This window comes from Artibeus jamaicensis, unplaced genomic scaffold (genome assembly GCF_021234435.1).
Source record: "Artibeus jamaicensis isolate MK-2021 breed Jamaican fruit bat unplaced genomic scaffold, CSHL_Jam_final scaffold_369, whole genome shotgun sequence".
Lineage (NCBI taxonomy): Eukaryota > Metazoa > Chordata > Mammalia > Chiroptera > Phyllostomidae > Artibeus > Artibeus jamaicensis.
The window spans coordinates 6,316,701-6,342,444 of NW_026522042.1; the positions used below are offsets into that span (position 1 = coordinate 6,316,701).

General features: G+C 44.6%; 1 protein-coding gene across 10 annotated transcripts; it reads left to right on the forward strand.

Annotated features, from left to right (window-relative positions):
- The first annotated feature begins 1,649 nt into the window (after positions 1 to 1,649).
- Positions 1,650 to 20,629, forward strand: TMEM267 (transmembrane protein 267). 10 transcript variants are annotated; one of them, XM_037164586.2, is made up of 4 exons: positions 8,908 to 9,063; positions 9,796 to 9,937; positions 13,228 to 13,615; positions 15,831 to 20,629. In XM_037164586.2, exons 3-4 carry the CDS (start codon positions 13,304 to 13,306, stop codon positions 16,164 to 16,166), a joined length of 648 nt encoding a protein of 215 aa, XP_037020481.2. In that variant the 5' UTR covers positions 8,908 to 9,063; positions 9,796 to 9,937; positions 13,228 to 13,303; the 3' UTR covers positions 16,167 to 20,629. The 10 variants fall into 10 exon arrangements, 8 of the variants coding, with proteins under 8 accessions (XP_053513375.1, XP_037020481.2, XP_037020520.2 ...); XM_037164579.2 differs by lacking the exon at positions 8,908 to 9,063 and adding an exon at positions 9,302 to 9,348; XR_008390121.1 differs by lacking the exon at positions 8,908 to 9,063 and having other exon boundaries at positions 15,831 to 19,185; positions 19,420 to 20,629.
- Positions 20,630 to 25,744: the final 5,115 nt, after the last annotated feature.

Below are 25,744 nucleotides of genomic sequence, written 5' to 3' on the forward strand. Positions count from 1 at the left end.
CTGAAATCTAGTTTGTATTTTTTTAATCTGTGGAAATACTTTGGTACTTATTTTTTTGTTATTTTGTTATATCTCTATTTATTTTTTGAAGTATAAAATTTGTCAAGAGGCTTTACTGATCTCATTGGAATTCCTAGCAAAAATCAGATAGGTGTGTGTGGCAAATAGTCATTTTTATAAAGGTAACTATTAGAGGGAAGGGCTAGTATTTTTGTTCTTTTGGTAATTATTTATATAACAGTGGTAGTTTAATCATCATATCTCATATAACTTTTAAATTAGTCACAATAAATTTTTTATGATTTATATACTTTTTAAAATTGTTAAGTTAGCAGAGGGTTTTCTTTGGGTTCTCCCCCAACCCATTTTCGAATGATAAAACTTACCTTTCCTTCTTTCTTCTTAAGGTAAATCAAGGACTCAGCTTAGGCTGGTGTAAGTTAACTTTTCCTGATGGACAAGAGCAGTTAATTCAGATTGAACACTCCGGACCATATGAAAGGTACTAAAAGGCAATTTAAAAAAATTACTTTTATGTTAGTAAAAAACCTTTACTTTTAATTGACAGGAAAGGTATAAACTATATTTGCATGTTATGTTTTTATTTTTACATGTGAATGTAAAAATATGACATGTGAATGAAGTCATTTCACAACTTTCACAGCTCACAGTTACATTGGCCTCTAGCATAATAACTGCAGAGATCAGGTCGGCTTTAATCACTTCCATTTGTACTCAAGTGGTTTTTCCAAGTGAGCGTGTTAAATATAACAGGTCTGCTGTGGAGGTTATGGTCAGGTATGTACCAATTAACCAATTTGAAATAAGGTTTGCAACCACAAATAACTACCCCTTTGTAAATTTCTATGAAGTAGAAAAAAATTAATTAACTGGTTATTCTTAAAATGAAGAAGATTCTCAAAAGCAGCTTTTTATGAATGTACTTTTTTTGTTTGTTTATATAATTTGTTATCATCACTGTACTTGCGTTGTTTTTGACATTTTAGTGATTTTGCTTCGAGAACGTTCACAAGAGAATTGTTTTTTTATCTCTTGAATTTATTTTTCTGTTGGGATTTACTGCATCATGGTCTAACTGCTCTGATACTCATTGCTAGTTTGAATAATTTGCCTCAAAAAGATAGTATCTTTAGCAAACATTGCTATATTTGTTCTTAGCCAGTTACTTCAGAACAATCATTTTCTTAAACGTGATCTTTGTTTTGCATATTCAGTGAATTATATACACACACACACACATGCATTAATGGGTATCTTCTAGTTTAAATTGTAAAAAGCAAATGCTCACTTAGTCTTATGTATGAATACATTTACATGATAAAGTTTAATGAAATTAATTTTTCTTTGAAAAACTAAAAGGAGAATTTAGACATTTGAAATTGAACTTTGAATGCAATCCAAATATCCCCTTTGTTCTGACTCTTAAATCTCATCTTCATTAATCATGAATGTATGTGAGTAAATAATTTTCTCCTTGATGAATATTTCCAATGAAGTGAATGCCTTACTTTAGATATTCTATTTACCCTTCTCCCCAAATTATCTTAATTTTTTAATCATTTTTTAGTATTTTTATAAATATTATACACGTATTTCTTTTAATGTATTCAATCTAGGTATATGTCAGTGGTAATATCATGGTGCAGAAAACTGACTCAGACTAGTCAGAGAGAGACGCTCACAAATCCTTCATTTTCTGTTCCTGAAGAAAATTGGTATTTATATATCATTTAAATTTTTTAAATTGTTGTTGAAGCACAGCTGTCTCTATTTTCCCCCACCACTCTCCCCTGCGCTACCCACCTCCACCTTCCACCCTCAATCCTACCTCCCTTTAGTTTTGTCCATGAGTCTTTTACATGTTCCTTGATGACCCTTCCTCTTCTGTTCCCCGTAATCCCTCTCCCCTCCCCTCTGATTACTGTCAGTTTGGTCTTTATTTCCATGTCTCTGGTTATATTTTGCTTGCCTGTTTGTTTTGTTGATTAGGTTATATGTGAGATCATATGGTATTTGTCTTTCACCACCTGGCTTATTTCACTTAGCATAATGCTCTCCAGTTGCATCCATGCTGTTGCAAAGGGTGGGAGCTCCTTCTTTCTTTCTACTGAGTGGTATTCCATCATGTAAATGTACCATAGTTTTCTGATTCATTCATTTACTGGTGGGCGCCTAGGTTGCTTCCAGCACTTGGCTATTGTAAATTGTGCTGCTATGAACATTGGGGTGCATAGGTTCTTTTGAATTGGTTTTTCAGGATTCTTAGGGTATAACCACAATGGTGGAATTGCCAGGTCAAAAGGCAGTTCCATTTTTAATTTCCAGCACTGTTTATTTTATCTGTTTATGATGGCCATTCTGACCGGTGTGAAGTGGTATCACTGTGGTTTTAATTTGTATCTCTTTGATGGCTAGTGATGCTGAGCATCCTTTCATATGCCTATGGGCCCTCTGTATGTCCTCCTTGAGGAAGTGTCTGTTCAGGTCCTTTGCCCATTTCTTAATTGGATTGTTTGTCCTCCTGGAGTGGAATTATGTGCATTCTTTATACATTTTGGAATCGAACCCTTGTCCAAGGTGTAATTGGCAAATGTATTTTCCTGTACATTTGGTTGGTTCCCTTTCCATTTGCTGATGTTTTCTTTAGCCGTGCAGAAGCTTTTTATTTTGGTGAAGTCCCATTTGTTTATTATTTCCTTTATGTTCCATGCTTATTTCCTTTACTCTGCACAAGGAGCCAACTTGTACAGCCAATTTTTACTACTTAAAAATTAAAATGTCAAATGGTAAACTAAGACTTTTTCCCTAAGAATACCTTTTCTTAAATATATTTAACTATATTTTGATAGCTTAGGATTAAAAATAATTTATCTTTAATCAGATATATAAGTTATTATAGTTCATCATCTTATATTTCATCTGGAGGTCAGAAAACTACACTGAAAACATCATGTCAAAATGTGACTCTTTCAATGTGAGCAATTCATCCTCAAAACTTTATGAAAAAATTTAAAGGAGGTTTTTAAAAAAAAAAAAACCTTTAGTAATATTAAGGGAAATAAATGTTGACTACATAATAAGCTTTCAGAAAAAATAGATTTTTAGTACCTTCCCCAAGTTAACTGGCAAATCAACAAATAAAACAAGTGTTTTGGTTCCTCTTGTGTGCCTTTTGGTGTGCAGGACACTGGCATTGCACCCAAAGAAATATTTAGGGAAAGTGAGACATTTTAGGGAGGAAGTAAGGACAGAGGAAAAAGTGGATATTTTGAAATGTGGAGATCGTTAGAAGATAGTTTTTATGGAGCAGGTGCTGTCCGTTAGGTATAGTGGGGGTTTGAATGGATCTTTTATTCACTAAGGGAATTCAGACTGAATGGAATTACAAGGAAAAATTCCATTTTTTCAAATGGAAAAAATGACAGGAAGAAAGGTCATTGGGAAGGTTAGTATTTCTGAGCAAATAATCTGAACACACTGGAAAAGAAAGGTACCAGGAACAATTTAGGAAGCGTTAAAGTAGGTTGTAAGGTGCTTAGCATAGTGTGGTGAAAAAATAGAAACATTAGCCAGATTCTTATCACTTTTTCTGAGGTTACTTAGATAAAGAGGCCCACACTAAATGATATTAGTTGATTGCCTCCACTGTTTTAAGGATTCAGCTTTCCCTATCCGTCATTCTTCCACTACAGCCTGTTTGGGAGCAGAAAAGTTGTCCAAGTACCTAGCAAAACACATAGGAAGGAAGGGAAATAGTACGTAGCTATAAGATTGTCACTTCATCATCGCTCGGCTGGCACAGTTTGTAAGAGGCTAGCCTTTTTACGTGACAGCTTAGAAGAGGGTAACTGTCAAGACACAAAAAAGTGAGGGAAAGGAGGTGAAGAATGGTGATGGCAGCGGTGAGTAGAAACAATGAGGAGCCGCAGGGAGACAAAGGAATTGAAGAGGAGTGGGGGGGGGGAACCACGTGCATTAGCCCCATTTCCTTTGCAGAAAGCCCTAAGTCATCTCCCACTGTACATTGTTTTCTTGTCAGAAGTAGGCCGAGGAAAGAGAAGAGACTGCATAATAAATAGCTACCTAAATGGTCCTTCAGTATTTTTTCTCAACTCACCTCTGTTATTAGTCTACTGATTCAACTTTTTAAAAAATATATTTTATTGATTATCCTATTACAGTTGTCCCATTTCCCCCTTCATTCCCCTCCACCCTGCACACTCCCTCCCACCCACATTCCCCCCTTTAGTTCATGTCCATGGGTCATAAATTCTTTAGCTTCTACATTTCCCATACTATTCTTGCCCTCCCCTTGTCTATTTTCTACCTACTGTCTATGCTACTTATTCTCTGTACTTTTTTCCCCTCTCCTCCTCCCACTCCCCTGTTGCTATCCCTCCATGTGATCTTCATTTCTGTGGTTCTGTTCCTGTTCTAGTTGTTTGCTTAGTTTGCTTTTGTTTTAGGTGTGGTTGTTAATAACTGAGTTTGCTGCCTTTTTACTGTTCATATTCTTATTTTTTATCTTTTTCTTAGATAAGTCTCTTTAACATTTCATATAATAAGGGCTTGGTGATGATGAACTCCTTTAACTTGACCTTATCTGAGAAACATTTTATCTGTCCTTCCATTCCAAGTGAAAGCTTTGCTGGATAGAGCCATCTTGGATGTAGGTCCTTGCCTTTCATGACTTGGAATACTTCTTTCCAGCCCCTTCTTGCCTGTAAGGTCTCTTTTGAGAAATCAGCTGATAGTCTGATGGGAACTCCTTTGTAGGTGACTGTCCCCTTATCTCTTGATGCTTCTAGGATTCTCTCCTTCATTTTTATCTTGGGTAATGTAATTATGATGTGCCTTGGTGTACTCCTCTTTGGGTTCAACTTCTTTGGGACTCCCTGAGCTTCTTGGACTTCCTCAAAGTCTATTTCCTTTGCCAGATTGGGGAAGTTCTCCTTTATTATTTGTTCAAATAAGTTTTCCACTTGTTTCTCTTCCTCTTCCCCTCATGCTACCCCTATAATTCGGATGTTGGAACATTTAAAGATGTCCTGGAGGTTTCTAACCTTCTTCTCATTTTTTTGAATTCTTGTTTCTTCATTCTTTTCTGTTTGATTGTTTCTTTCTTCCTTCTGGTCCACTCCATTGATTTGAGTCCCTGTTTTCTTCCCACCACTATTGGTTCCCTGTGCATTTTCCTTCATGTCACTTAGTGTAGCCTTCATTTGTTCCTCTAATTTGTGAGTAAAATCAACCAGTTCTGTCAGGATCCTGATGCTCAGTTCAAAACACAGTTCACAGTGTTTTGAACTGTGCATTTGATAGGTTGGCTATCTCTTGGTCGCTTAGATGTACTGGCTCTGGGGCTTTGATTTGTTTTTCTTTTTGAGCCATTCTGTGGGGGTGGGGTCTGGTCACGCCTGTTACCTATGAGGGGTGGAGCCTTAAGTATTCACCAGGGCAGGGCAACCCAGTCACTGGGTTGTTAGGCTGTATGTGGGGGTGGGGTCAGAGAGGGAACAATGATGCTTGCTCTGCTCTCTCTGATTTCAGTCCCTTCTGCTGCTTCCCACAAGCAAATTGGGCCCTTGTGGTGCTGGTTCCCTGGTGGGTGGTCTTGTGTACATTCTAGGACCCTGTGGGTCTCTCCAGCGAACTCTCCTGTGAGTCTGGGTATCTCTCCTGGCACCTCAACCCCCACAAGTGTTTTCAGTCCATGCTTTTAGGTTTCATTTCCCATCACTGGGGCCCTGGGTTTCGCGGTCTGTCTTGCTGCCCATTTTCACCTGGTTTATCTGTGTGCGAATGTGTGACCGTGGTCATCTGCCGCCTTGTGGGCCTCACTGGGTCTGCTCGTTGCCACCCCGCACCCAGGGTCTGCCAGCTGTTGCCTGCGCTCCTGGGGTCTGCCAACCACCGTCTCCAGCCACCGCTTTTTTCCTGCCCTAACCCCTCTCTGCTGGCCGCCAACTCTTCCTCTCTTACCGGTCTGGATGAATGGTAGTCGGACTTCCGTACAGTTCAGTTTTCTGAGAGTTTTGGGTGCTTTTTTGTTTCTAAATTTTTGTCGTCCTAATTTTGGTTGTACAAGGAGGCACAGTGTGTCTACTACGCCTCCATCTTGGCCGAAAGTCTGATTCAACTTCTTAATAGGGATGCTAGTCTAAAAATAATATAGAAGATGTTTGATAAGAAGTTTATTCATTATATGAGCAACAGAACTAAAGGTAGTTTGTTTCATTGTTTATTGCCAGGAAAAAAAAAGTTTCTGTTTAAAAAAAATAGGTATTTTGAAGTGATGAAAAACCAGCAGGTTTTGAAATGAGTTATTCCAAGTCTTTATCATAAATGCTTCAAGTCATGAAAGATCTCTCATTCTACAGCCATAGGCTGGAGTACAGGGAGGGAGTGTAAGCTGACAAGGAGGTACCTGTGGACCGTTGTAGGAAAGCCAGTGGAGAAGTCACGAATCCTCTTAGGTACTCTCAAGAAGACCTTTCTACTGACTTGAATAAAGAGGTGTTTTAAACATTAATGCCCTCCTTAATTTTGCAGAGAGCTAGTTGAGTCACATTATTTTCTAGTTGTATTCTACTGCTCATGTTTTATTGTAGCTTGATGAGGAAAAAGAACACACAAGCAAGGGGCTCTGCTGGAGTTGCCTTCTACTCCATACCAGTTGCCCCAAAATCTGTTTCTGTGGAAAATGGTAAGAGCTAATGTTCATAATGTTAATCCTACAAGTCAAGAAGAGAATGTTTAGTATACTGTGGTTATTCTTAACCAGTAAAATGACAAGGTAGTCTATTCCAGAAGGAATGTAATAGAAACTGTTATGTTTTATGACCTGGTTCAACTGCATAAAAACCCTCCCAAACCATCCGTACCCTGAGTTCCATGTAAATGAGGTCTTGCTGCATGTGCACAATACAGGAGAATAGGAAAAGATCCATTCTACTGAAAGAGACAATCTAGGTGTTAAGGAAATAAAATAGTTCAAGAGAAGACATTACATATAGGTGTAGGATTAATTGACATAATCTATAGGAATTCAAGGAAGGAGAAATCACTTACTTTACAAAAGTGATGAGATTTTAGTAGGTTTTTAAAATTTGAGTATACTTTAAGGAAATAGAGGGTATGTTAGGTTAATTCTAAGAAGTTATAGCAGGAAGGCCATTACCTTCAAATATCAATACTTGATTAAAAATTCCTGGAGGTGGGTACTTTTATTCACTTGGCTTACTCATTAAAAGCACTCAGTAAATTTATCAGCTGAGTCAAGTTGATTTTTTGATAAAGCCAATATAAAAAACTCTTTTAGGTTTTTCTAAAACTCTAACCTTTATGAAAAAACTCAAGTATGCTTATTTAAAATATTGTGGATAAAATAAGAATGAGACAACTAGCATGAATGTACTTTTTTCCCCCCACAGGTGTGTGGCTTCTGAACTTGAAAAGATACAGAAGTTTAACTGTATCCTTTAATGTATTGTCCTGCATAATCACATCCTTTCCATTCTAGGCTTAATTCATGACTGTAGCTTATGTTAATCCACACATATATTGTGGAGCTTCATTGAATATTTAAGAAACTCAAGATGTATTTTGTCTGTAGAAGGTACATCTTATAGATTTTTGCATGTGTATCAGGGATATTGACCTGTAATTTTCTTTTCTTATAAGTGCCTTTGTCTGGTCGTGGTTGTCAGAGTAATGCTGGCCTTATACAATGAGTTTGAAAGTGTTCCCTCCCCTGATTGGTATTTATTCTTCCTTAAATGTTTGGTAGAATTCACTAGTGAAACTATCTGGTCCTGGGCTCTAGTTTGTTGGGAGGTTTTGATTTCTGTTTCAATCTCCTTACTAGCATTCAGTCTGTTCAGATTTTCTACCCATGACTCACTCTTCCTAGGTTGCCTGTTTTTAGGAATTTACCCATTTCTTCTAGATCGTCCAATTGTCGGTGCACGATTGTTCATAGCAGTTCCTTATGCTCCTTTATATTATGTGCTATCAGTTGCAATCTCCCTATTTATTTCTATTGTAATTTTAATTGAGTCCTCTCACTTTTTTCCTTAGTAAATATAGCTAAAGGTTTACTGAGATTTTAGTTCTTTTATTTCTTTCCTATCATCAAACCTTCATCCAAACACATACACATACGCTTTCCTTTACCCCTCTCTTATACTCTAGTTTCATCTATAAAGGACAGAGTTGATAAGTTTTGAAGTGCCAAGAGATCTTCTTCCCAATGGAAAAATCGTATTTTAATATGAAGGTCAGGCTTCCTGAAATTAAAAATACTTGTATAATGAAAAAATGTGGATAAAATCTCCTTAACCAAGCAACTTAGCATTATTGGAGAATAGTGATGTCCTAAGTCAGATGTCTAACAAGAAGAGTGAACAGTCTTCTGAAAATAAACCAGAACATTCAGGAACCTTGCTAGAAGAAGTTAATGAAAAGACAGTATCTGTAGCATTGAAAAAAATCTCTGAAGTTATTCAGGATATTGACTGTCTTCTATCAAACTCTATAAAGTGAAATGGGATTATTATATTACTAAATCTTAAGGGCGTTGTTTCAAGTGACTAGTATAAAATTACTGGAAAGCCAAGGAATTGTATATATGACTTCTGTACAATAATTACATGAGAAGTGATATTAAACTTTGTAACCTGTAAACTTAGAAACCTGTAAACTTAAAATATACACTTATAAAGTACTTTATTAATAAAGAGCTATTTTGAAATTTTGAACTACTTTTATTTCACATTTATGAGAAAAAATTTAAAGTTCGTTTTATCTTGGGAGGCATTCACTATCAACCAAGGCTTGTCGATTACGCAGACAGCCCCAAGGGGGCGGTGCAGCGCTGCGGAGGGCGTCTGCGCCCGGCACCGGCGCAGGGGGCGTCGGGACTACTTCCACCCCTTTGGGGCGCGTGGAGGGCCCCTCACCCCGTTCGGCGAGGTTCACTCCGCGCCCTGGCTTCCCGGGTTGCACTTGGGTCTGCAGGGCGCCATCCAAGAACAAATGCAGGTTTGACAGACGGGGCCAACATAGCATTTTTCAGTCCCACCCTGTCGTCCCAAAGGTCTTCTGAGGGGACATGATAGGGAAGAACCCGAGGCATCCAGTCCCCGCACCAAAGAACATTCGAATACAGGTTGGTGTCGGCTCCTAGCGGCGTCTATCCCGTGGTCCTCCCGGGCGGCGTGGAGGGACTGGAGCCGCTCTGGCCGGCGCCGGCATCTCTATGGTACTGACAGATTGGAGGGGCGGGGCCTCGGCTGGCCCCCGGGGCCTCCGCTGTCAGAGCCGAGGGTGGGTGCGACAAGCTGCGGTGGTGGGCGGGTGGGAGAGGGGACATGATGGGTGCTGTGAAACTGCGCCCTCAATGTGGGGCCATCCTCAGCAGGGGCCAGCTGAGCCTGAACTCTGGAAGGTCCAGGTTCCAGATGGGGAAGGCGTGCAGGTGCGGCAGGCACTTCGGACCCGAGAGCAAGCTGGGTGTGCTTGGCCCCTCGGGGGCCGCAGGGACTTGCACAGAGCCCCACAGCGGAGGGCGTGCCCTCTGCTTCTCCTGTCTTCACTTCGGTTCCGTGCCACTGGCGTTTCTCTGACCCAGGCTGGGGAGCCGGGGGATGGGGCCGGGGGATACCTGGGATCTGATAGAGCTGCCCGCTCTCGTGACCTGGCTGCAGAGCCCTTGGGCGCCCCCATCCTGGGAGACATGGATGCCACGAATGTGACTGAGTGTTTTCCCTGCAGACGCCGTGGTTTCCTGCCCTGTTTTCTTAATTGTCTTAAAAGTTATGGCATCACAAAAACCTGACGAAAGAATGACTTTGAGACTTTACTGAGACTTGAAACATCAAGTTGAAATGCAGCATTGTATGTTTTATTTGTAATGGTAAGAGGAGCTAAACATTTTATACTCAGGCTATAAAAAGTTACCGTGAAAGTGAGCAAGATTTGTGTTTCTTTGCCAACTAGCTGTATTAGATTCGGCATCTGCTTTGGGTATTGTAGTGTTAAAGGAATACAAGCTTCTCAGCAACTACAGTTCAGTGAAGAGGACTTATTTGTAAAGCATAATAAAGGCAGTTTTCTGATTTTATATTGTGCGTTTAACCTCCAGTTTTTGTAAATGTTTGTGATTAGGGGAGAGGAAGGGGGTGAAGTAGGAAATTATGTTTACATTGGGAATTTGTTATCCCTGATTTGTTTTGGCAGAAATATGTCTAAGAGATTATTGGCAGACAATACATAACAGTGTATCATTTAAGATACTGGTTAATTATGTGTTTGTGGAGTTAAGGAAAAGGAGATGACTGCCGTGTACACTTTGAAGGCCCCATAGTTGATGGCATTTTACTGTAATGAGGACGAGGTGTGGCAGAGTTTGGCAATGGCAGAAACTGGTTCCTGTGAGTAAGAGAAATGTATGATGTGGGAGACTGGCTCTGAGGGCAGAACAGTCACAGCTTTCGTTCCAAGGCTGAGGGTTGTTGCACTGCTCATCCCTTTTATTAGTATAATGAAATATTTATTAAACACCTGAGCACATTAGATTTTATGCATGACAGGTTTAAAAGAAAATGATAATTACCATTCTTAAGGACCCTGCTCCCAAAAAGTGAGTATGTGAAATAAACAGAAGGCTCTTTTACGATTTGGGAGGTGCCTGAGTCATTCTATTTGTGGGGGGAGAAGCAGGAGTTAGAAAAGGGATGAACAAAGGGAGAATACAAATGGGTCCCTTAGGTGTCCTGGTCAGACACAGTAAGGAAGATAAAGTACACTCCCTAAATCTCTCTGTCTCGCACTGAGAGTCTGAACATCTGCGCCAATAGTTGGAGAGGAGTAGATGTCAGAATTGTGTTTCTGGGACCATAATCCTACCTTTCTAAAACCAGAAACTGTTTCGTAATTCTTGCTGTATAATGAATTACCCCAAAACTTAGAGGCTTAAAAAGGATCTTTTCTTTTGTCTCAGCCTGTCTCTTAATAGAGAAATGTAATACACTTACATTCACTGTGGTATTTGTGTTTGCTGTGTTTGGTCCCAATTGCTTTTGAGGTGGCGGTAAGGTTTTCTTTGCTTTTTTTCCTTTTCTGTTCTGCCGTACTGTATTGATCAAGTGTTCTCTATTCCTCTCCCCTCTCCCTAGAGATTGAGAGATTTAGAAGCCCTGCCCCTCAGTCTTTTTCCCCAGGAATCCTACACAGGTGTAATTTCCAAGGCGGAACTCTCAAAATTCTTCATTTGCCTGTGTGGAGAATCCCACAGCGACCCTTTGCCCTCAGACCTCTGTGCCCCACGACGTTGCAGTGTTAGTGTCAGTGTTAATGTCAGTCACACTGTTTTGCAGATAGCCTTTTTGTTTTTTCCTGGCTTGAATACCGATAAAGAATTTCCTGTTGTATAGATTTATTTTTTCCTTTAATGCTCAGGTCTTTGCTCTTTTTTTCCCCCTCAGACTTTGGAGGGGAAAAATAAAAATTGAAACTGTTTGTATTCACTTTGTGGTTTTTGAAGCAGTAGTTTCCCTTTGCAATGCTGTTGCCAAGCCTTCAGCTGGGCAGTCAGGCTTTTCATCTCCATAACCTCTGTCTTGTTTTCAGGTGGCTCCTTTTACATGGAAGTCTGCTGTTGTTATTGACAATAAAGTATGTCTTTTTTGGAGTGTAACTGACACATAATAAACTAAGAGAAAGAAAGGAGAGAAACATCAGTGTGAGAGAAACATCTATTGGTTGCTTCTCGAACACGCCCTGACCAGGGAGCAAGGTCCCAACCCCGGGCACATGCTATGACCAGGAATCTATCACTTTGCGGGGTGAGGCCCAACCAACTAAGCCACCCGGCCAGGGCCTAGTACCACAGTTCTGATCACTGTAGCTTTATAATACGGCTTGAAATCAAATGGTGTAGTGCTTCCACTTAATTCGTCCTTTTCAAAGTGTTCCTATTCTGGGTCTTTTGCATTTCCCTATAAAGTTCAAAATATAATGATCTGTATGTAGTTGTTATTACAGAGTGGAAGATCAGTCATTCTCAATGAATCATTTAGTTATTCTTTAGTCTCAGAATTAAAACAATACAAAACAAAAATTCGGGTGTCACACAATATGGACAACTTTAACTAGATAAATGATTTCAGTATTCTGTGCCAGCTAACCACTCTGCAACAGACATTTCATATCAGTTAAGGTTCTTCCGTTAGAGGCCCCAGGGAGGAGAAAGGGGTTTATTGGGAAAGTACTGAGTAGCTCGTAGCTGTGAAGGGTGAGCCACAGGAATGCAGGGCAGCTCTGAGAACTGGGCGCTGGACCCGAGGGCTTTATGATTTTTTTCCCCAGCCTGCCCTGTGTCACTGAGCCCATAGTCTGCAAGAAGGAAATGAACGTTCCTCACCAGCTCCACTCCGGAAAATTGTGGAAAGGAGTCTGGTCCAGCCTGGGCCATCTCCATCACTCATTTAATCACTACTAATCAACCACTACTGGGAAATGATTACTAATTAGACATTATTAACTAATCACAACTACTAATAAGGGAGATGGAAGATCCTAATTGGTCGGCTCTGGAGTTTGGATGTTGGGATGTGCTGTTTTCCCAAAGAAAGAGGTTGCTGTTAGCAGAGGGAGTATGGAAAGTACTGCTGGGTGCAGGACGGTGCCCATGGCCGTGTAGTGAACGGTGCTGAGGGAGGCGTGGCCTCAGAGAAATAGGCGACAACCAGCACGCTCTCAAACATCCCTGACACACATTCCCATCCAGCCTGTCTTGCCTACAAAGCTGTCCTCTTCGGGTCACTTAGCATATAATGTGTATCATGTAAGAAATGCCGTTTTTTTGTACCTGAAAGTTACTGAGAGAGTAGATCTGTAATGCTCTCAACACACAAGAAAAGACGACAATGTGAAGTGGTGTATGTGTTAACTAACCTTACTCTGGTAATCACTTCAAAGTATGTATGTATGTTAAGTCATAAAACTGTCCACCTTAGCTTACACAGGGTACCCAGTTGATTATATCTCAAGAAAGCTAGGAAAAGTAAGATTACCGATGACAGTTTAAAGAACTTTTAGAACTTGGTTTTTGTGTTGGTGAAAGTACTGCTGATAATGTTTTGATAGTATTATATGGCAGCCCATAATCTTCGTCTTAATATTTTTCTCTGCTTCCCATGCTAGCGTGACTGGGAATGGCAACGAGAATCGGCTGCCCGTGTCCTGATGGCGTTGCGTGTGCACTGATACTTCGTCTGTGATGGCATCCGAGGCTGAGAAGACCCAGGCCCTACTCCAGTCTTGCAGCCCCGAGTCTCTTCTTTCCAGCCTCGGGCTGGGGATCTTCTGCCTCATCGCTGACAGGCTCCTGCAGTTTTCCATAATCCAGCAGAATCCCTGGCTGCGCGCCCTCTCTGACAATGCCGTGCACGGCGTGATCGGCATGTGGTCCTGGGCAATCGTCATCGGAGTCAAGAAGAAGACCGACTTGAGAGAAATCATGTTGGCTGGATTTTTAGCCTCTGTTATTGATGTAGACCACTTTTTCTTAGCTAGATCCCTGTCTTTAAAGGTAAGAAGCATGTCTGTTTACTTTTGGGGTTCTTTCCTTTAATGTCGTTAGCTCCAATATATGGAACTTTGCAGCATCATTTTAGCTAGAGCTGTAGAAGGTGAGCTCTATTTTAAAATGAGATGGATGAGAAAGCCCATCATCCATCTGCCTCTTTTGAGCACTTTGTGTCAATGCTCCCCCGACGGTGCGCACAGGCAGCGGGGTCGTTCTCGGGGCTGTCCTGCCCTCCCTGTGTCCGAGTTCTTCTTCAGGACCACACTTACATTTGCCCGCATATTCTTCATGATTTATCCCTAACAGCTGAATGGCTTTAAGATGATCCCAGGCCTGGGGAGTGACTTCAGTGGATTCATTCTCGAGCCCCTCTGGGAACCACAGCTGTGCATTTCAGTGGGCTGGTCGGGACACAGTCCCTGGCGGAGAAGTTGCGGGATTTTGTTACGTCGTCGGGTTTAGCCATACAGTGACTGCTGGCCTTGCAAATGAACCTAGCGTAGCGTGGCAGGTCAGATAATACCTTCTGGTGTCAGCAGATTTGCCTACCTTTCACATGTTTATGATCTGTAAACATTTCATGGAAAGAAATATCAATTCAGAGCAAGGACTTCTGTCCCCACTGGCCTAGAACAGTGCCCGGCCCACCTCGTGGTGTTCCGTAGAGACTTGTTGAACGAAGGGGAAACGGTGGCCCCTTCTCCCCGTCCTGTGTCAGCATTGCACCAGGTGTCTCTCAGAGGCTGCCTTTCTGGTTTAGAGACTTGGCCAGTGTAGAATCGGTAACTCCTGACTAAAGACAAGTTTGGCTCTTTTTTGCTCTCTGTAGAACCGTGCAAGATTGGGGTCAGAAGTCTGAGTTTGGGTCGCGGTGTTGTGTACAATGTCAGCCACTCCTTTTCTTCCCTAAGTCCCAGCCTCCTCGTGGGTGGAATGCGGATTGTAACATTAACTGTCTCAGAGGGTTGTTATGAGGATCAAATGAGCAGTGACACTAGGCTCCTTAACAAATAGTGAGCAACAAACAAACATTAGAGACCAGGATGAGCTCCAGAATCCATCTCTCTTATTGCAATTTTTAAAGCTATGTGGGCTGTTTGCCCTGCTGATTCTTTGATTCATTTGGAAGCCATGGTGTTAAGACTGTAGGCCACGGGGTCAGGCAGGGGCCCGGCATCAGTTCCAGCTCTACCACCGAGCCGCCCAGCGCCGGGCAGTTGCTTAACCTTTCCAAGTCTCAGCTTCCTCTTCGTAAAATAATCTCGGGCTCATGGGACTATTATAAGAATTAAATGAGATAGTGCAGGTAAAGTATAGCATTGTGCTGATACTAATCCTTTTTTTTTAAATTAAGTAATTTCTTAAAGAGTTTATTGGGATGCCTTTGGGTAAAACCATACAGGTTTCAAACGTACAGCTCAACAAAGCGTCATCTGCGTGCTGCCTCGTGCGCCCATTCCCCACTGTCAAGTCTCTTCATCCCCAATTATCCCCTTTCCTCTCTCCCACCTCCCCCCACCCCCTTTTCTTCTGGCTGTCACCATACTGGTGCCTGTGTATTACTTTTAGATATATATACATATTGGGTTGGCCAAGAGTTTGGTTCTTTCTGTAAGATGGGGCTCGTAGCACTTAGCTGTCTTTAACTTCTTTGAAACGGTTTTGTCAGATTGTATTGTGACAGCTGTCATATCATGTGTGCTTTAAAAAAAAACATCAAAATTGGTGACTCTTTGCATAGCCATTTTAATGTTGTCGGTGGAAGAAATACACACTTTCGGCATATTATGCTTTATCATTTCAAGGAAGGTAAAAATGCAACTGAAATGCAAAACAGGATTTGTGCAGTGTATGGAGAAGGTGCTGTGACTGATGGAACGTGTCAGAAGTGGTTTGTGAAGTTTCGTGCTGGAGATTTCTCCTTGGACGATGCTCCACAGTCGGGTAGACTAGTTGAAGTCAATAGCGATCAAACCAAGACATTCATTAATTGAGAACAGTCAACATTATACCTTACAGAAAATAGCTGATATGCTCCAAATATCCAAATGAGTAAAGTTATTGGTGAATCTGAAAACTCTGTCTTTTATTTTACAAAAGAAGCTTAACAGACTTTTTGGCAAACCCAGTATCTTGCTTAATCACTTCACTTTTTTTTCGACCCGACCTCTTTATTGATCCTGGGTTTTGAATGAAGTGTGAACCTTTTTCCCGGCAGGCCGCACTGACTCTCCCGCAAAGGCCTTTCCTGCACTGTTCCACGGTGATCCCCGCTGTGGCTCTGACCCTCAAGTTCACAATGCACCTCTTCCAGCTCAAAGACTCCTGGTGCTTCCTGCCCTGGATGGTGTTCATGTCCTGGACCTCACACCACGTCCGCGATGGCATCCGCCACGGCTTGTGGCTATGCCCATTTGGGAACACTTCTCCCTTGCCATTCTGGCTGTACGTGGTAGTCACTTCGTCCTTACCGCACCTCTGCTCCCTGGCAATGTATTTCACCGGGGCCAGACACGTGATGTCTTCAAAGCACGGCATTCGCATCGACGTCTGAGCTGACCACGTGGCAGCCTGTGAGGAGCCCGGCTCAGACGGACAGTGAAGGGCAGCCCACGTTAAAGGGAGTTCTAGAACACATATTAGGTCCTCGCGTTAATTATGATAATTCCTGACTCCTCTTGCTCGGCAGGCATGGACACATTTTTAAAGTGGTGTACTTATCATTCTGCTTCTCCGTCTGTATGTAGTGCAGTGCTAGAGGTCCGTTTATTCCATCGTTTCTTCTGTCCATCTGGCTTTGCTAGCAGCTCTACTAGATCGACATCCGGTTAAGTTTTCTGGACGTATAGTTTTAAGGGAGTCTATTTCCTGATGAAAACCAGTTCAGATTTTAGGGGGACTGATTTGTGGAAAGTTAGCATTATATTTGGATCCTCGTTTTCCTGAGACGTGGAAGCAGTGGAACGGCCGTGTTAGTGAAACTGAATGAGATGACTAGGCAGTGCTCACACTTCCCTCTGCTGTGTGTGTGTCTGGACTGAACTTTAACTTGCCAGGTGCTTTAGTGCGTTGTGATTTCTGACAGAATCACCTTCAGTGGTCTTGTGAGAAACTGTCATGATATTCGTACATGACAGTAACTGACACTAGATCTAAGTTACTGTTCAGCAGTCACTTTAGGCCAGAGTAACATCTTCTTGAAGTGCTGTTTTTGGTGTCTTTGCCCCAAGATCTCACATGCTACGGTTTCAGCTGTTTTGAAAAGCATAACTAAATTTAACAAAACATTTATTAAAAATTAACATGAACAAAACATTGATATGTGGCTCATAACCATAGAATTTGAATTCACACCCAGAAAAGGACTTTCCAGTGATGTCATTTTGAATGTGAGCTCCTGAATGTGCCATCAGAATGGTGTTAGTTGCTGTCAATGTGTTTACACACTCTTCGGAAGTATTGTACCAGTTATATCATTTTCTTAAAAGTCTGCCTGATATTGAGGGATGACGCGTTTTTGTTCAAAGTAGTCTTAGAAAAGTTGATTTTTTCCTTTTTTTCTTTCAGGCTGACCTTCTGTCAAAAATGATTAGCCTTTATTAGCAAAGGGAATCTAATACTGTAAATTTTACATGAGCAGTTTATGTTACTTAGACATAAAAGTCCGCGCCGCAAAGGCACCGACTTTCGCGCACACACCCCACACGCATTCACTGGTGACTTTCGACGCTAGTGATTCTGTGCCTTCCTCTCTGAGAATCGGTGCGGCGAGGCCTTACTGATCTGAAGCAGACCTTTGTCATTAGGTTGAGTGGTTCTGTAAATTGTTACCAAGGCTCCAGGCCTTCGGTTTAGTTTTTGTTGTTGTTGTTGTTAACCAGTTGGTTGTCATCTATTATATTTTACAACTTACTGGGTCTTACAATCTGTCATTATCTTATGAGAGCAGTTATTGTATCCATTTGTTTGGTTTAATGGTAAATATTGTGGGGGGTAAATGAAGGTAGAGGTTTTTACAAAGCGTATGACTTCAGAAATCCATGGAAATAAAGTCTGTATCTTGTATAACTTTTCCTGACTAAATTATAAAACTCTACTTTTCTCTTTCTCCGTATTAAACAAAGGACTATCTTTAAAACATAGGGCCTTCCTTAAGAATGTCACAATGAAAATTTGGGTGTTGTTCTAACTTTCTTTATTAGAATGGGGGTTCACTTTGCCCGTGATGCTCTGCCTAAACAATTAAGTGTGGGCTCATCCTTGCTCTTACCACTGCCATCAGAAGTGTTTCCCGTCCCTGCAGTGGTCTCTGAAAGCTGTCACCTCTAGAAACACGGCAGCTAACCTCCTGTGCCCTGGTTCTGTTCCTTTTCTTAGTGAAAGAGTTTTTGTCACGACCTTAGCCTGACGGCTGGGCTGTGTCTCGTCTGCACGTGTGCCACGTCTGTCCCCTGGACGTCCTCCGTCCTCTTACCTGTCCCGCCTGCCCACACTGCCACCTTCCTGAGCCACACCGGGTCCGCTGTCTGCCCAGAGGCCTTCACCCTGAACTCAGCATCCCGAGCCTCGTTTTCCTTAGTTAAACCCACGCCTATGGGTTAAAAATTCCCATTTACCAGCCTCCCACCTGCACCCCATCAGGCAGATCCCCCCCGGGCTCTTTTCACTGGCGGGACACTTACTTAGTTTTGTCCTTTGTCCCATCCGAAGGGGACAGGAATAGGGGCTGTTCTGGTCTTTGCTCACCCTGTCACAGCCAAACCTTTTATCCATCCGAGTTCTCAGTTTTCTTCATTTGGTATCTCCTGCTGTTACTCCCCCAAACCCTCCTCACCCTCACACACACCCTCTAGGACCACTCCCACCTTGGACCACGTGAGCACTTGGGTCCCTTTTGTCGTCCGAGGTCACCCTCAGGCATCAGGGGGCCGCAGGAACTCCGGGCTTCAGTATTTCCCTCTTCAGCTGAGCCCTGACTCTCGTCACCATCACACGCCACCAGCCCTGCACCGTGTGGCAGGTCTCGTACCTCCCTTGCAGGTGCCGCTGCTCAGCCCCGAGACCTCCGACTGGTTTCTTTTTCCCTCCCAGAGCAACTAGCAGACGTCAGTGTCGCCTGTAAGTCAGGTTGAAGCAGGGATGGCTCGGGACCAGAGTTTTGGCGTAGACACCGAGAATTCGGGTTTCCAGCAGGTTCCCAGTGGATGCCTGTGCTGCGGCCCGGGGACCACACCCAGGAACCAGGGCTCTGCACCCACCCTGCTCCCTTCACTTCGTTCCCCTCCCTCCCCGCTCGTCAGTGAGCCCACTCTCTGCCTTTCTACGGCTTACAACCAATAAGCCTTTTCTGGCTTCACCTGGGACAGAAGAGGCATCACCAAATTAGCTGCAAAAGATACAGCCTTCCGCTTCCAGAGCCATTATCACAGGAGGCCGTGAAACTGATCTCCCGTGGAAATGTGGCAGACCCCCTAATCTGTTTCTGGAAAGGCGATGCTGGGGTGGAGATCTCCCCAGCACCCACAGGGCCACGCAGGAGAAGAGGACAGACCTCTTACAGACTGGGACCCCTGGTGAGTCAGTCCACACTCCCCTGATGGCCAAGGCAGAGAGAACGCTGCTTGTCACTTCGTGTCCCCGGCTCCCAGCCAGCTGGTTAGCCACCTGACTCAAGCCCTCCCAGCTGTGCCCCGGCTGGAGGGAACCTGAGAATATCCTCAGTGGTGACAGCCCCAACATCTCGGGACACAAAAACAGGGTGAGAGAGAATCTCACATTATGATTTTCCTCCCTGTGACTGTTTTCAGAAAGCTGGGGATCAGCAGGTACCCCGAACCAAATTCTTACGAGCCACAATCCCAACGCCTCCCGGAAACACTGGATTGAAGGAGGGTGTTCTCACTTCCCCGTGCGTCACTGTGCGTGCTCTGCGCCCTCTTCCGGAGGCCAGGACACACCCGGGCCGTGCGGACAGAAGAATCATGGGACTGTGCCTGGGCTCCCAGCGAAGGGGCGTCTGTCAGGCTACGTAAGCCGGGATGTCCTGACAAACAGTAACCCAGCCATCACACGTGCGGGCGAGTTTCCGCTTGGTTTCCTGCGGTGTCTCCTCTGGACTCAAGTCGCAAAGCTCTAGCCCGTAAGGGATTTCTTTGCCAAATAACGAATCCGCTCATCTCATTACGTGACTCCCCCAGCACAAAACTGCACTATCCCAGGACCTCAGGGAAATCTGATGACCTTTTTGCCTCGGTGCAGAATAGCTTATAAATCATTCCACGTGGGTGCAGGCCCGTAGTCTCGGGGTCTCCTGAGAAAAGACACTCGCCAATTCTCGCCAGTGGTGACTGTGTTAGTAACACCTGTTCCACAGGATGAAAGACAGACTGAACTTAGTTCTAATGAAGTCCATAGATGTGGTAAGAGGGGGCTTTTGATTTAGTCTTGTTATGAATTTATAGATATTATTTTGTTTATTAGGGTACTTTTTACCTCTCCCTTTTATCAAAAAATGCTTGTTTCTAATTGTTGCAAATTATTGTAAGTATCATAATTGCTGTTATAGAAATAAGTCTTTATTTAAATGTAAACCCAAACCACTGAATCTAATTAACATGTAAGATAAAACAGTAGTGAATTGTTCAGATTCTCAGTTTGGCACATTTTAGAAAGATCGAGACGACTCAGTGTTGGCAGGATGTGTAAAGCGAGTGGGCATCGTTGGTGTGGAATGGAACTTTTTTGCCAGAGGGAATTTAGTAATATGATTTTAAAGTCTAAGTCATTTTACCGAGGAATTCCAAATTCCAATGCTAGGAATTTATTCTGAAGAACTAAACAGGTATGTGTACAAAGGAGAAAGAATTTTGTTGGTTGCTGAAAATGAAAACACAAAGTACCACTTAAAAGCCTTTAACTAGAGAATTACACCCTGTTATTGAACAGTAGAATACTAACAGATGAAGCAGACCCATGTAATGATATGCAAAACCATCTGTATGAAACATTTAAAAACCAGTAGTGGAACAGTATGGTTTCATTTTTGTGAAATCGGTGTTTCCACTTTTCTATCATAAGCGCAGTTCTCAGGCTGCAGAGTGGGTCTGCTCTGACGTGAGCCCCGACACCCAGGGTCCTCGGAAGCCCGTGCCGCGGGTGCCGGCGTGGTTGTCCCAGTGGGGGAGCAAGCCGTCCACATGCTTCTGTGTCCCCGTGGACTCACCACCTCGGGTAGACCCACATGGCTCTGACGCACTTAACTGTGTGTCCCCCGACCCAGGGATGTTCCAAGACCTCTGTTAGAGCCACTCCCAGCCAGGAGGCCCAGAGGCTTCCATTCTGATCTGAGAAACTCCTATGAGGAATCATTGCATTTGCACAAATCCACAGCATTACCACACATGTCCCCTTGGCATTTGCTCACTTACCGGGAATCATGATAATAATTAATGAGTTTCTGAAGCATTTTACAGTGTTGCTTGCCCTTGCCAGGAGTCGTTGTGTTACCAAACAGAGGTCCGGGGGGGACAATATGTGGCCCACCAAGGGATGCCAAAAACTGTTACAGAAAACAAGGGCCCCTCCCAAGGACGGTATACTAATACCTACTGGGCTCATCTGTCCGCCACCGGAGGAAAGACATCTCTCAATGCCAGAGATTTGTGAAAAGGAAAGGAAAGATTTATTCAAAGCTATACAGACTTAAAGTAGTGACCCAATGTCCCCATAAAAAATATCAAAGTCCTTTAGGATAACTACCGATGCCCACAGCACTTCCTTCTCCCCCTGCCCTAATTCCAGGTACCGTATCTCAGGAAAAGAAGCACACGTCCATGTTTCCAGGTCACTGGCACTGTCAGCTGTGTCACTGTCCAGGCAGGATCTCTAATTACTCCAAAGCCATGTGGCACCCTCTCATGGTCCACTGGCAGAGAGTTCTTTCACCCTTCTTCCAGGCAAAGTCTCTCCTGCTTCCCAGGCCAGGGAGCCAAAGGGGGCATCCCAAAGCCATGTGGTCCTCTTCTACCAAAGCTGCAAGGGTCCCCACTCTGGCAAAACTGCATGGCTGTCTCCTCAATGGCTACCGCGTCTGCATTTAAATCCCTGCGCCAGTCCTTTGCAGCCCCATTTCCGACTCCTCCCACAATCAGTTACACCTGCCAGGACTCCCGTATCCTCCCAGCTTTACTGGGCTGCCATAGTGAGTCTGGGCAGGTGTGGCCCCATGGCATGGAGCCAGTCAACTCCAAGCACTCACACAGGCACTCACTCAGGGGACCAGCCCCCAGTTACATCCTGGGTGGAAGTCACTCCCTTCTCCCTGGCTCAAAGCATGGCCACAGCTATTTAACATATCTATGAAACCAGTTAAAGGTTATAGATATGTTAAATGACCATTCCAGAGGTTAGCTATGAAACTGTTGCTATGCAAAACAGCTCTCAATGGCCCTGCTCCATTTGTCCCATCCCCCAACTGATACCTGTTGGGGGAGGGGGAACACATCTTAATATTTCCCGGACACCCTGAGCTCTGGCCCCCATCCCAAATTCTTTTCTGGGGCCCCCTCTTGGCTGTGCCCCGTTTCAGTTGGGTTTACATACCCAGCAGCACTGACTGATGTCACTTTGAGGTCTGGGCAGCCGTCCAGTCCCATCAGCTCCATAATTACCTGGACACGTGCTTTCATCTTCCTTACATATCTGTGTGTTATTAAAGCACCCACCTGAATTCACACACCTTTACACATTCAATACGGATTTGACTTAATTGCTTAATTAAGAGCACTGGCCAGGTGCCCAGGTCAGCAATACCATCCAATCACACAAAGGGGAAGGCAGGGAGAAAATTTTCCCTAAATATTTGGGTGGTGCTAAATAGAGCATAAAATGTGGACTAGCATTCCATACCCGAGGGCAGGCAGTGTACCTCCTCAAAATGTCAGTGGTCATACCTCACTACCCTCAGCTATTTCACAGTCACGGGGAGTGGCTGGAGCTTTTTCAGGCATCAATAAGAGGCCAGTTATTAGGACCACATTGTAAGCTGTGTGGCCCCATCTTGGAGATCCACATATAAATACACTTCCTTCTTACAGACCTCCAGGGTGTTTGCCTGGAACAATAGTCCCAGTGTTAGGCCTGGTTTCTTGGCCAGCAGAGAAGCTGATGTTCCTCCGCATCCTGAACAGACAGGCACCAGGCTGCCCCTGGCCAATCCGGCTTCCCAGAGAGGGGCAGGCGCCCGAGGCCAGTCCCAGGGTATGAAACTCAAAGCAAATCACTGTGCGAGCCACATGCCCCCACCTCGACATATCAATTCAAGAGAAATGGGATGGAAATGACTTCCAGGGATCTTTGAAAGGGTAAAACTACTACAAAAGAGTGAGAAGAAAGCATACAAGAGAGGGGAAGCTGTGTGGCCCACTTAGAGGAGTGTGTGTGTGTGTGTGTGTGTGTGTGTGTACTGTATTGTAACAAATACAGTAACAAATTACCATAAACTCAGTGCTTCAAGACAAGACAAACATTATCTGACAGTTCTTATGTTTGAAATCCAGCACCGGTCTGCCTGGGCTAAAATCAGGCATCAGCGGGGCTGGCTCCTCCAGAGTCGCAGGGGAGAATCGTCTCCCCTCTTTCAGCTTCTGCACGCCTCCTGCACTTGGGCTCATGGCCGCCTCCTCCCAATTCAATCGAAGCTGGCAAAGGCCAGCTCGGTTTCCTTCTCACCTGGCATCTCCCTGGCCCTCCTGCCATAGTCACGTCCACCTCAACCCCAGCTGGGAAGGTTCTCTGAGTTAGGGGCGCATGTGATTACTTGGGGCTCACCTGGATCACCCAGGCTAAGCTCTTCATCTCAGGGTTCTTAGTCACATTACAAAGCTTCTGGGGCTACATAAGGTAGCCTATTGACAGGTTCCAGGGATTAGGATGGGGGGGATCTTTGGGGCCAATATTCTGTTTACCCTTATTTTTAATTGTTGTTTTGTTGGTCATGGTTTTGTTTGTTTAATATGAGCTGCCAAGCCACCCACCCCACCTTCCCACGACTGCTATCCCGAATCCTGTGCCCTGGACCAGAATCTAGCCCGGCTTCAATCTAGCCTGGCTGCCTTTGGACCAGTAACTCATCCTCTTCGAGCTGACGAAGGATAGGCCAGGTGCTTTCCAAGACCCCCTCCCACGCTGTCTGTAATGCCCAGACTGGTCCCAGCAGCAGTGGGTTCCTCGAATTTTGGGGAAAGGCCCTTGAACTTGTCTTGCCAGAGTTCAATTTACTCTTGGGATAATAATGTCCTTCTCTTCCCCTTACCATTAATGCTTACGGTTCTGTCACTCTTCTGCTTTCTCCGTGTAGAATTATTGAATCTTTATGCAAACCCTTTCTCTATTCTCCATTTAAAAATTAAGATTTCAGTTCCATATAAGCCTCGGCCAGGTAACCGTTCCTAGCTCCTGTGGGTAAAAATGAATACAATGCTTGCCCTCACATAACATTGGTTCAGCAGCTACTGAACAAATGTTTAATGTGTTCCTTGGCCACAGTCTGTGTGTTAAAGACCAACGTTCTAATGGTGAAAGAGACACGGCCTCCCAGAAGAACGCCGGGTTCCATGGTGGGGGGGTTGGCCATACAGAGACAGGACAGTTTGGGACAGCGTGGTAAGTGCTATTGTAGCAGCAAACACGGGGCCTCTGGGGCCCCTGGGGAAGAAAGAGCAGGTTACTGAACACTAAGAGCAAAGCAGGAGGGCTCCAGCAAAGGGGGGGGGTTGTTCAAGGGAGGGGTGGAAGATCCTCAGAGGGGAGGCAGGGGCTCGGCCTTCAGGAAGCCCGGAGTGGGGCTGCGGGTGATGCGCATTGCTGGAGCGTGTGTTTGGGTGGGAGAGGGGCTTGGAGGCAGCAGGCTGACGTGACCAAGGACGGGAAAACCGCCCACCGCTGCAGGAGCTGGCCCGGTAACCTGAGGGCGCTGTGGGAACGAACCCCGAAGGGTTGAAGCCTGCGGCCTGCTGGGTCCGGTCAGCCTTCCTTTCTGGAAGCTGTAACGGAGCTGAATCCTAGAGCCCCGGGCATTTCACTTGGTGTCTCACAGGCCTGTGTCCTTCCCATCGAGAACTGTCGGAGGACAGAGGGGTAGCAGCACTAAGATGCCTTGGATTCAGTGCCAGTTACCTCCAAACTGGGGCTGCTTACAATCTGAGAGTAAAACACTAGGAAGGCTATCGAAGGAAAATCACCCCTCCCTTCACCAGATCAGGAACGTGGTCCCTCTGCCCTGGAGGGTGGCCTTTGCGGATGACGTCCAGCCTCCCTGCACGGAGCCCTGGACCATCACAGAGCCTGGGACGAATGCGCGGGGCCCGCCTCTGTGCACATCCCGCTCCCTCTCTGGAAGCCTTTCCCTTCCCCACGCACACGTCTGAGCAGCTCTGGCTCCCTCCAGACTCAGGTGTGTGCTGTGCGTACACCATCTCCCGCCTCTCAGTCCTCTCATGGCAGAGCTACGGCTCCAGCGCCCTGCAGTCCTCTGTGTCCTTCTGTCCTCCAGTCCTGTCATCACAGCGTGATGTGGGGCAAGGCCCAAAGGCTCATCCTGTGCGACCCTTATTCAGCCGCTGGGGGAGAGGCCTTCCAATTCGAACACATCTGTGCAATTATCATTTATTATTTGTTTATGTAAAAGGCTCAGTGCTCTCTCAGGAAGGGAGCCCCAGACATTAGTCGACAAGAAACCAGGGCAAAGACATGTTGGTGAAGGGAAAGGACTCACCAGGGATTCAAAGGGAAATTCATCTGTGGTGCTGAACCCACCACAGCCCTTCACAATGTCTCCACCTTTGGCTGAGCAGCCGTAACTGGGCAGAGGCAGAGAGGCCGGGGGTGCAGAATCTTTGGGTCAGCAGGAGGCACCAGTGAGGACCGAGGATGATCTCCCAAGGCAGGGGCCAGTGCCTGGCTGAGGGCGCACGGAACCCAGAGCAGGGAGGGAGAGCCGGGAACTGATGCCCCCACCCCCTGCTGGAGAGTCCCCTGCACAAGGCCCAGGAGATGACACCTTGCCCCAGAGAAAGATTGGCTCACACTGTGTGTGTTCACTTTGGGGAAAAACAAACAAACATAAGGAAGTAT

Excerpts from the sequence above, each read along its gene's own strand:
- TMEM267 (XM_053657400.1), top strand. The coding sequence starts at position 13,304 with ATGGCATCCGAGGCTGAGAAGACCCAGGCCCTACTCCAGTCTTGCAGC. Across the intron at positions 13,616-15,830 it reads CTAGATCCCTGTCTTTAAAG|GCCGCACTGACTCTCCCGCA; the intron begins GTAAGAAGCATG and ends TTTTCCCGGCAG.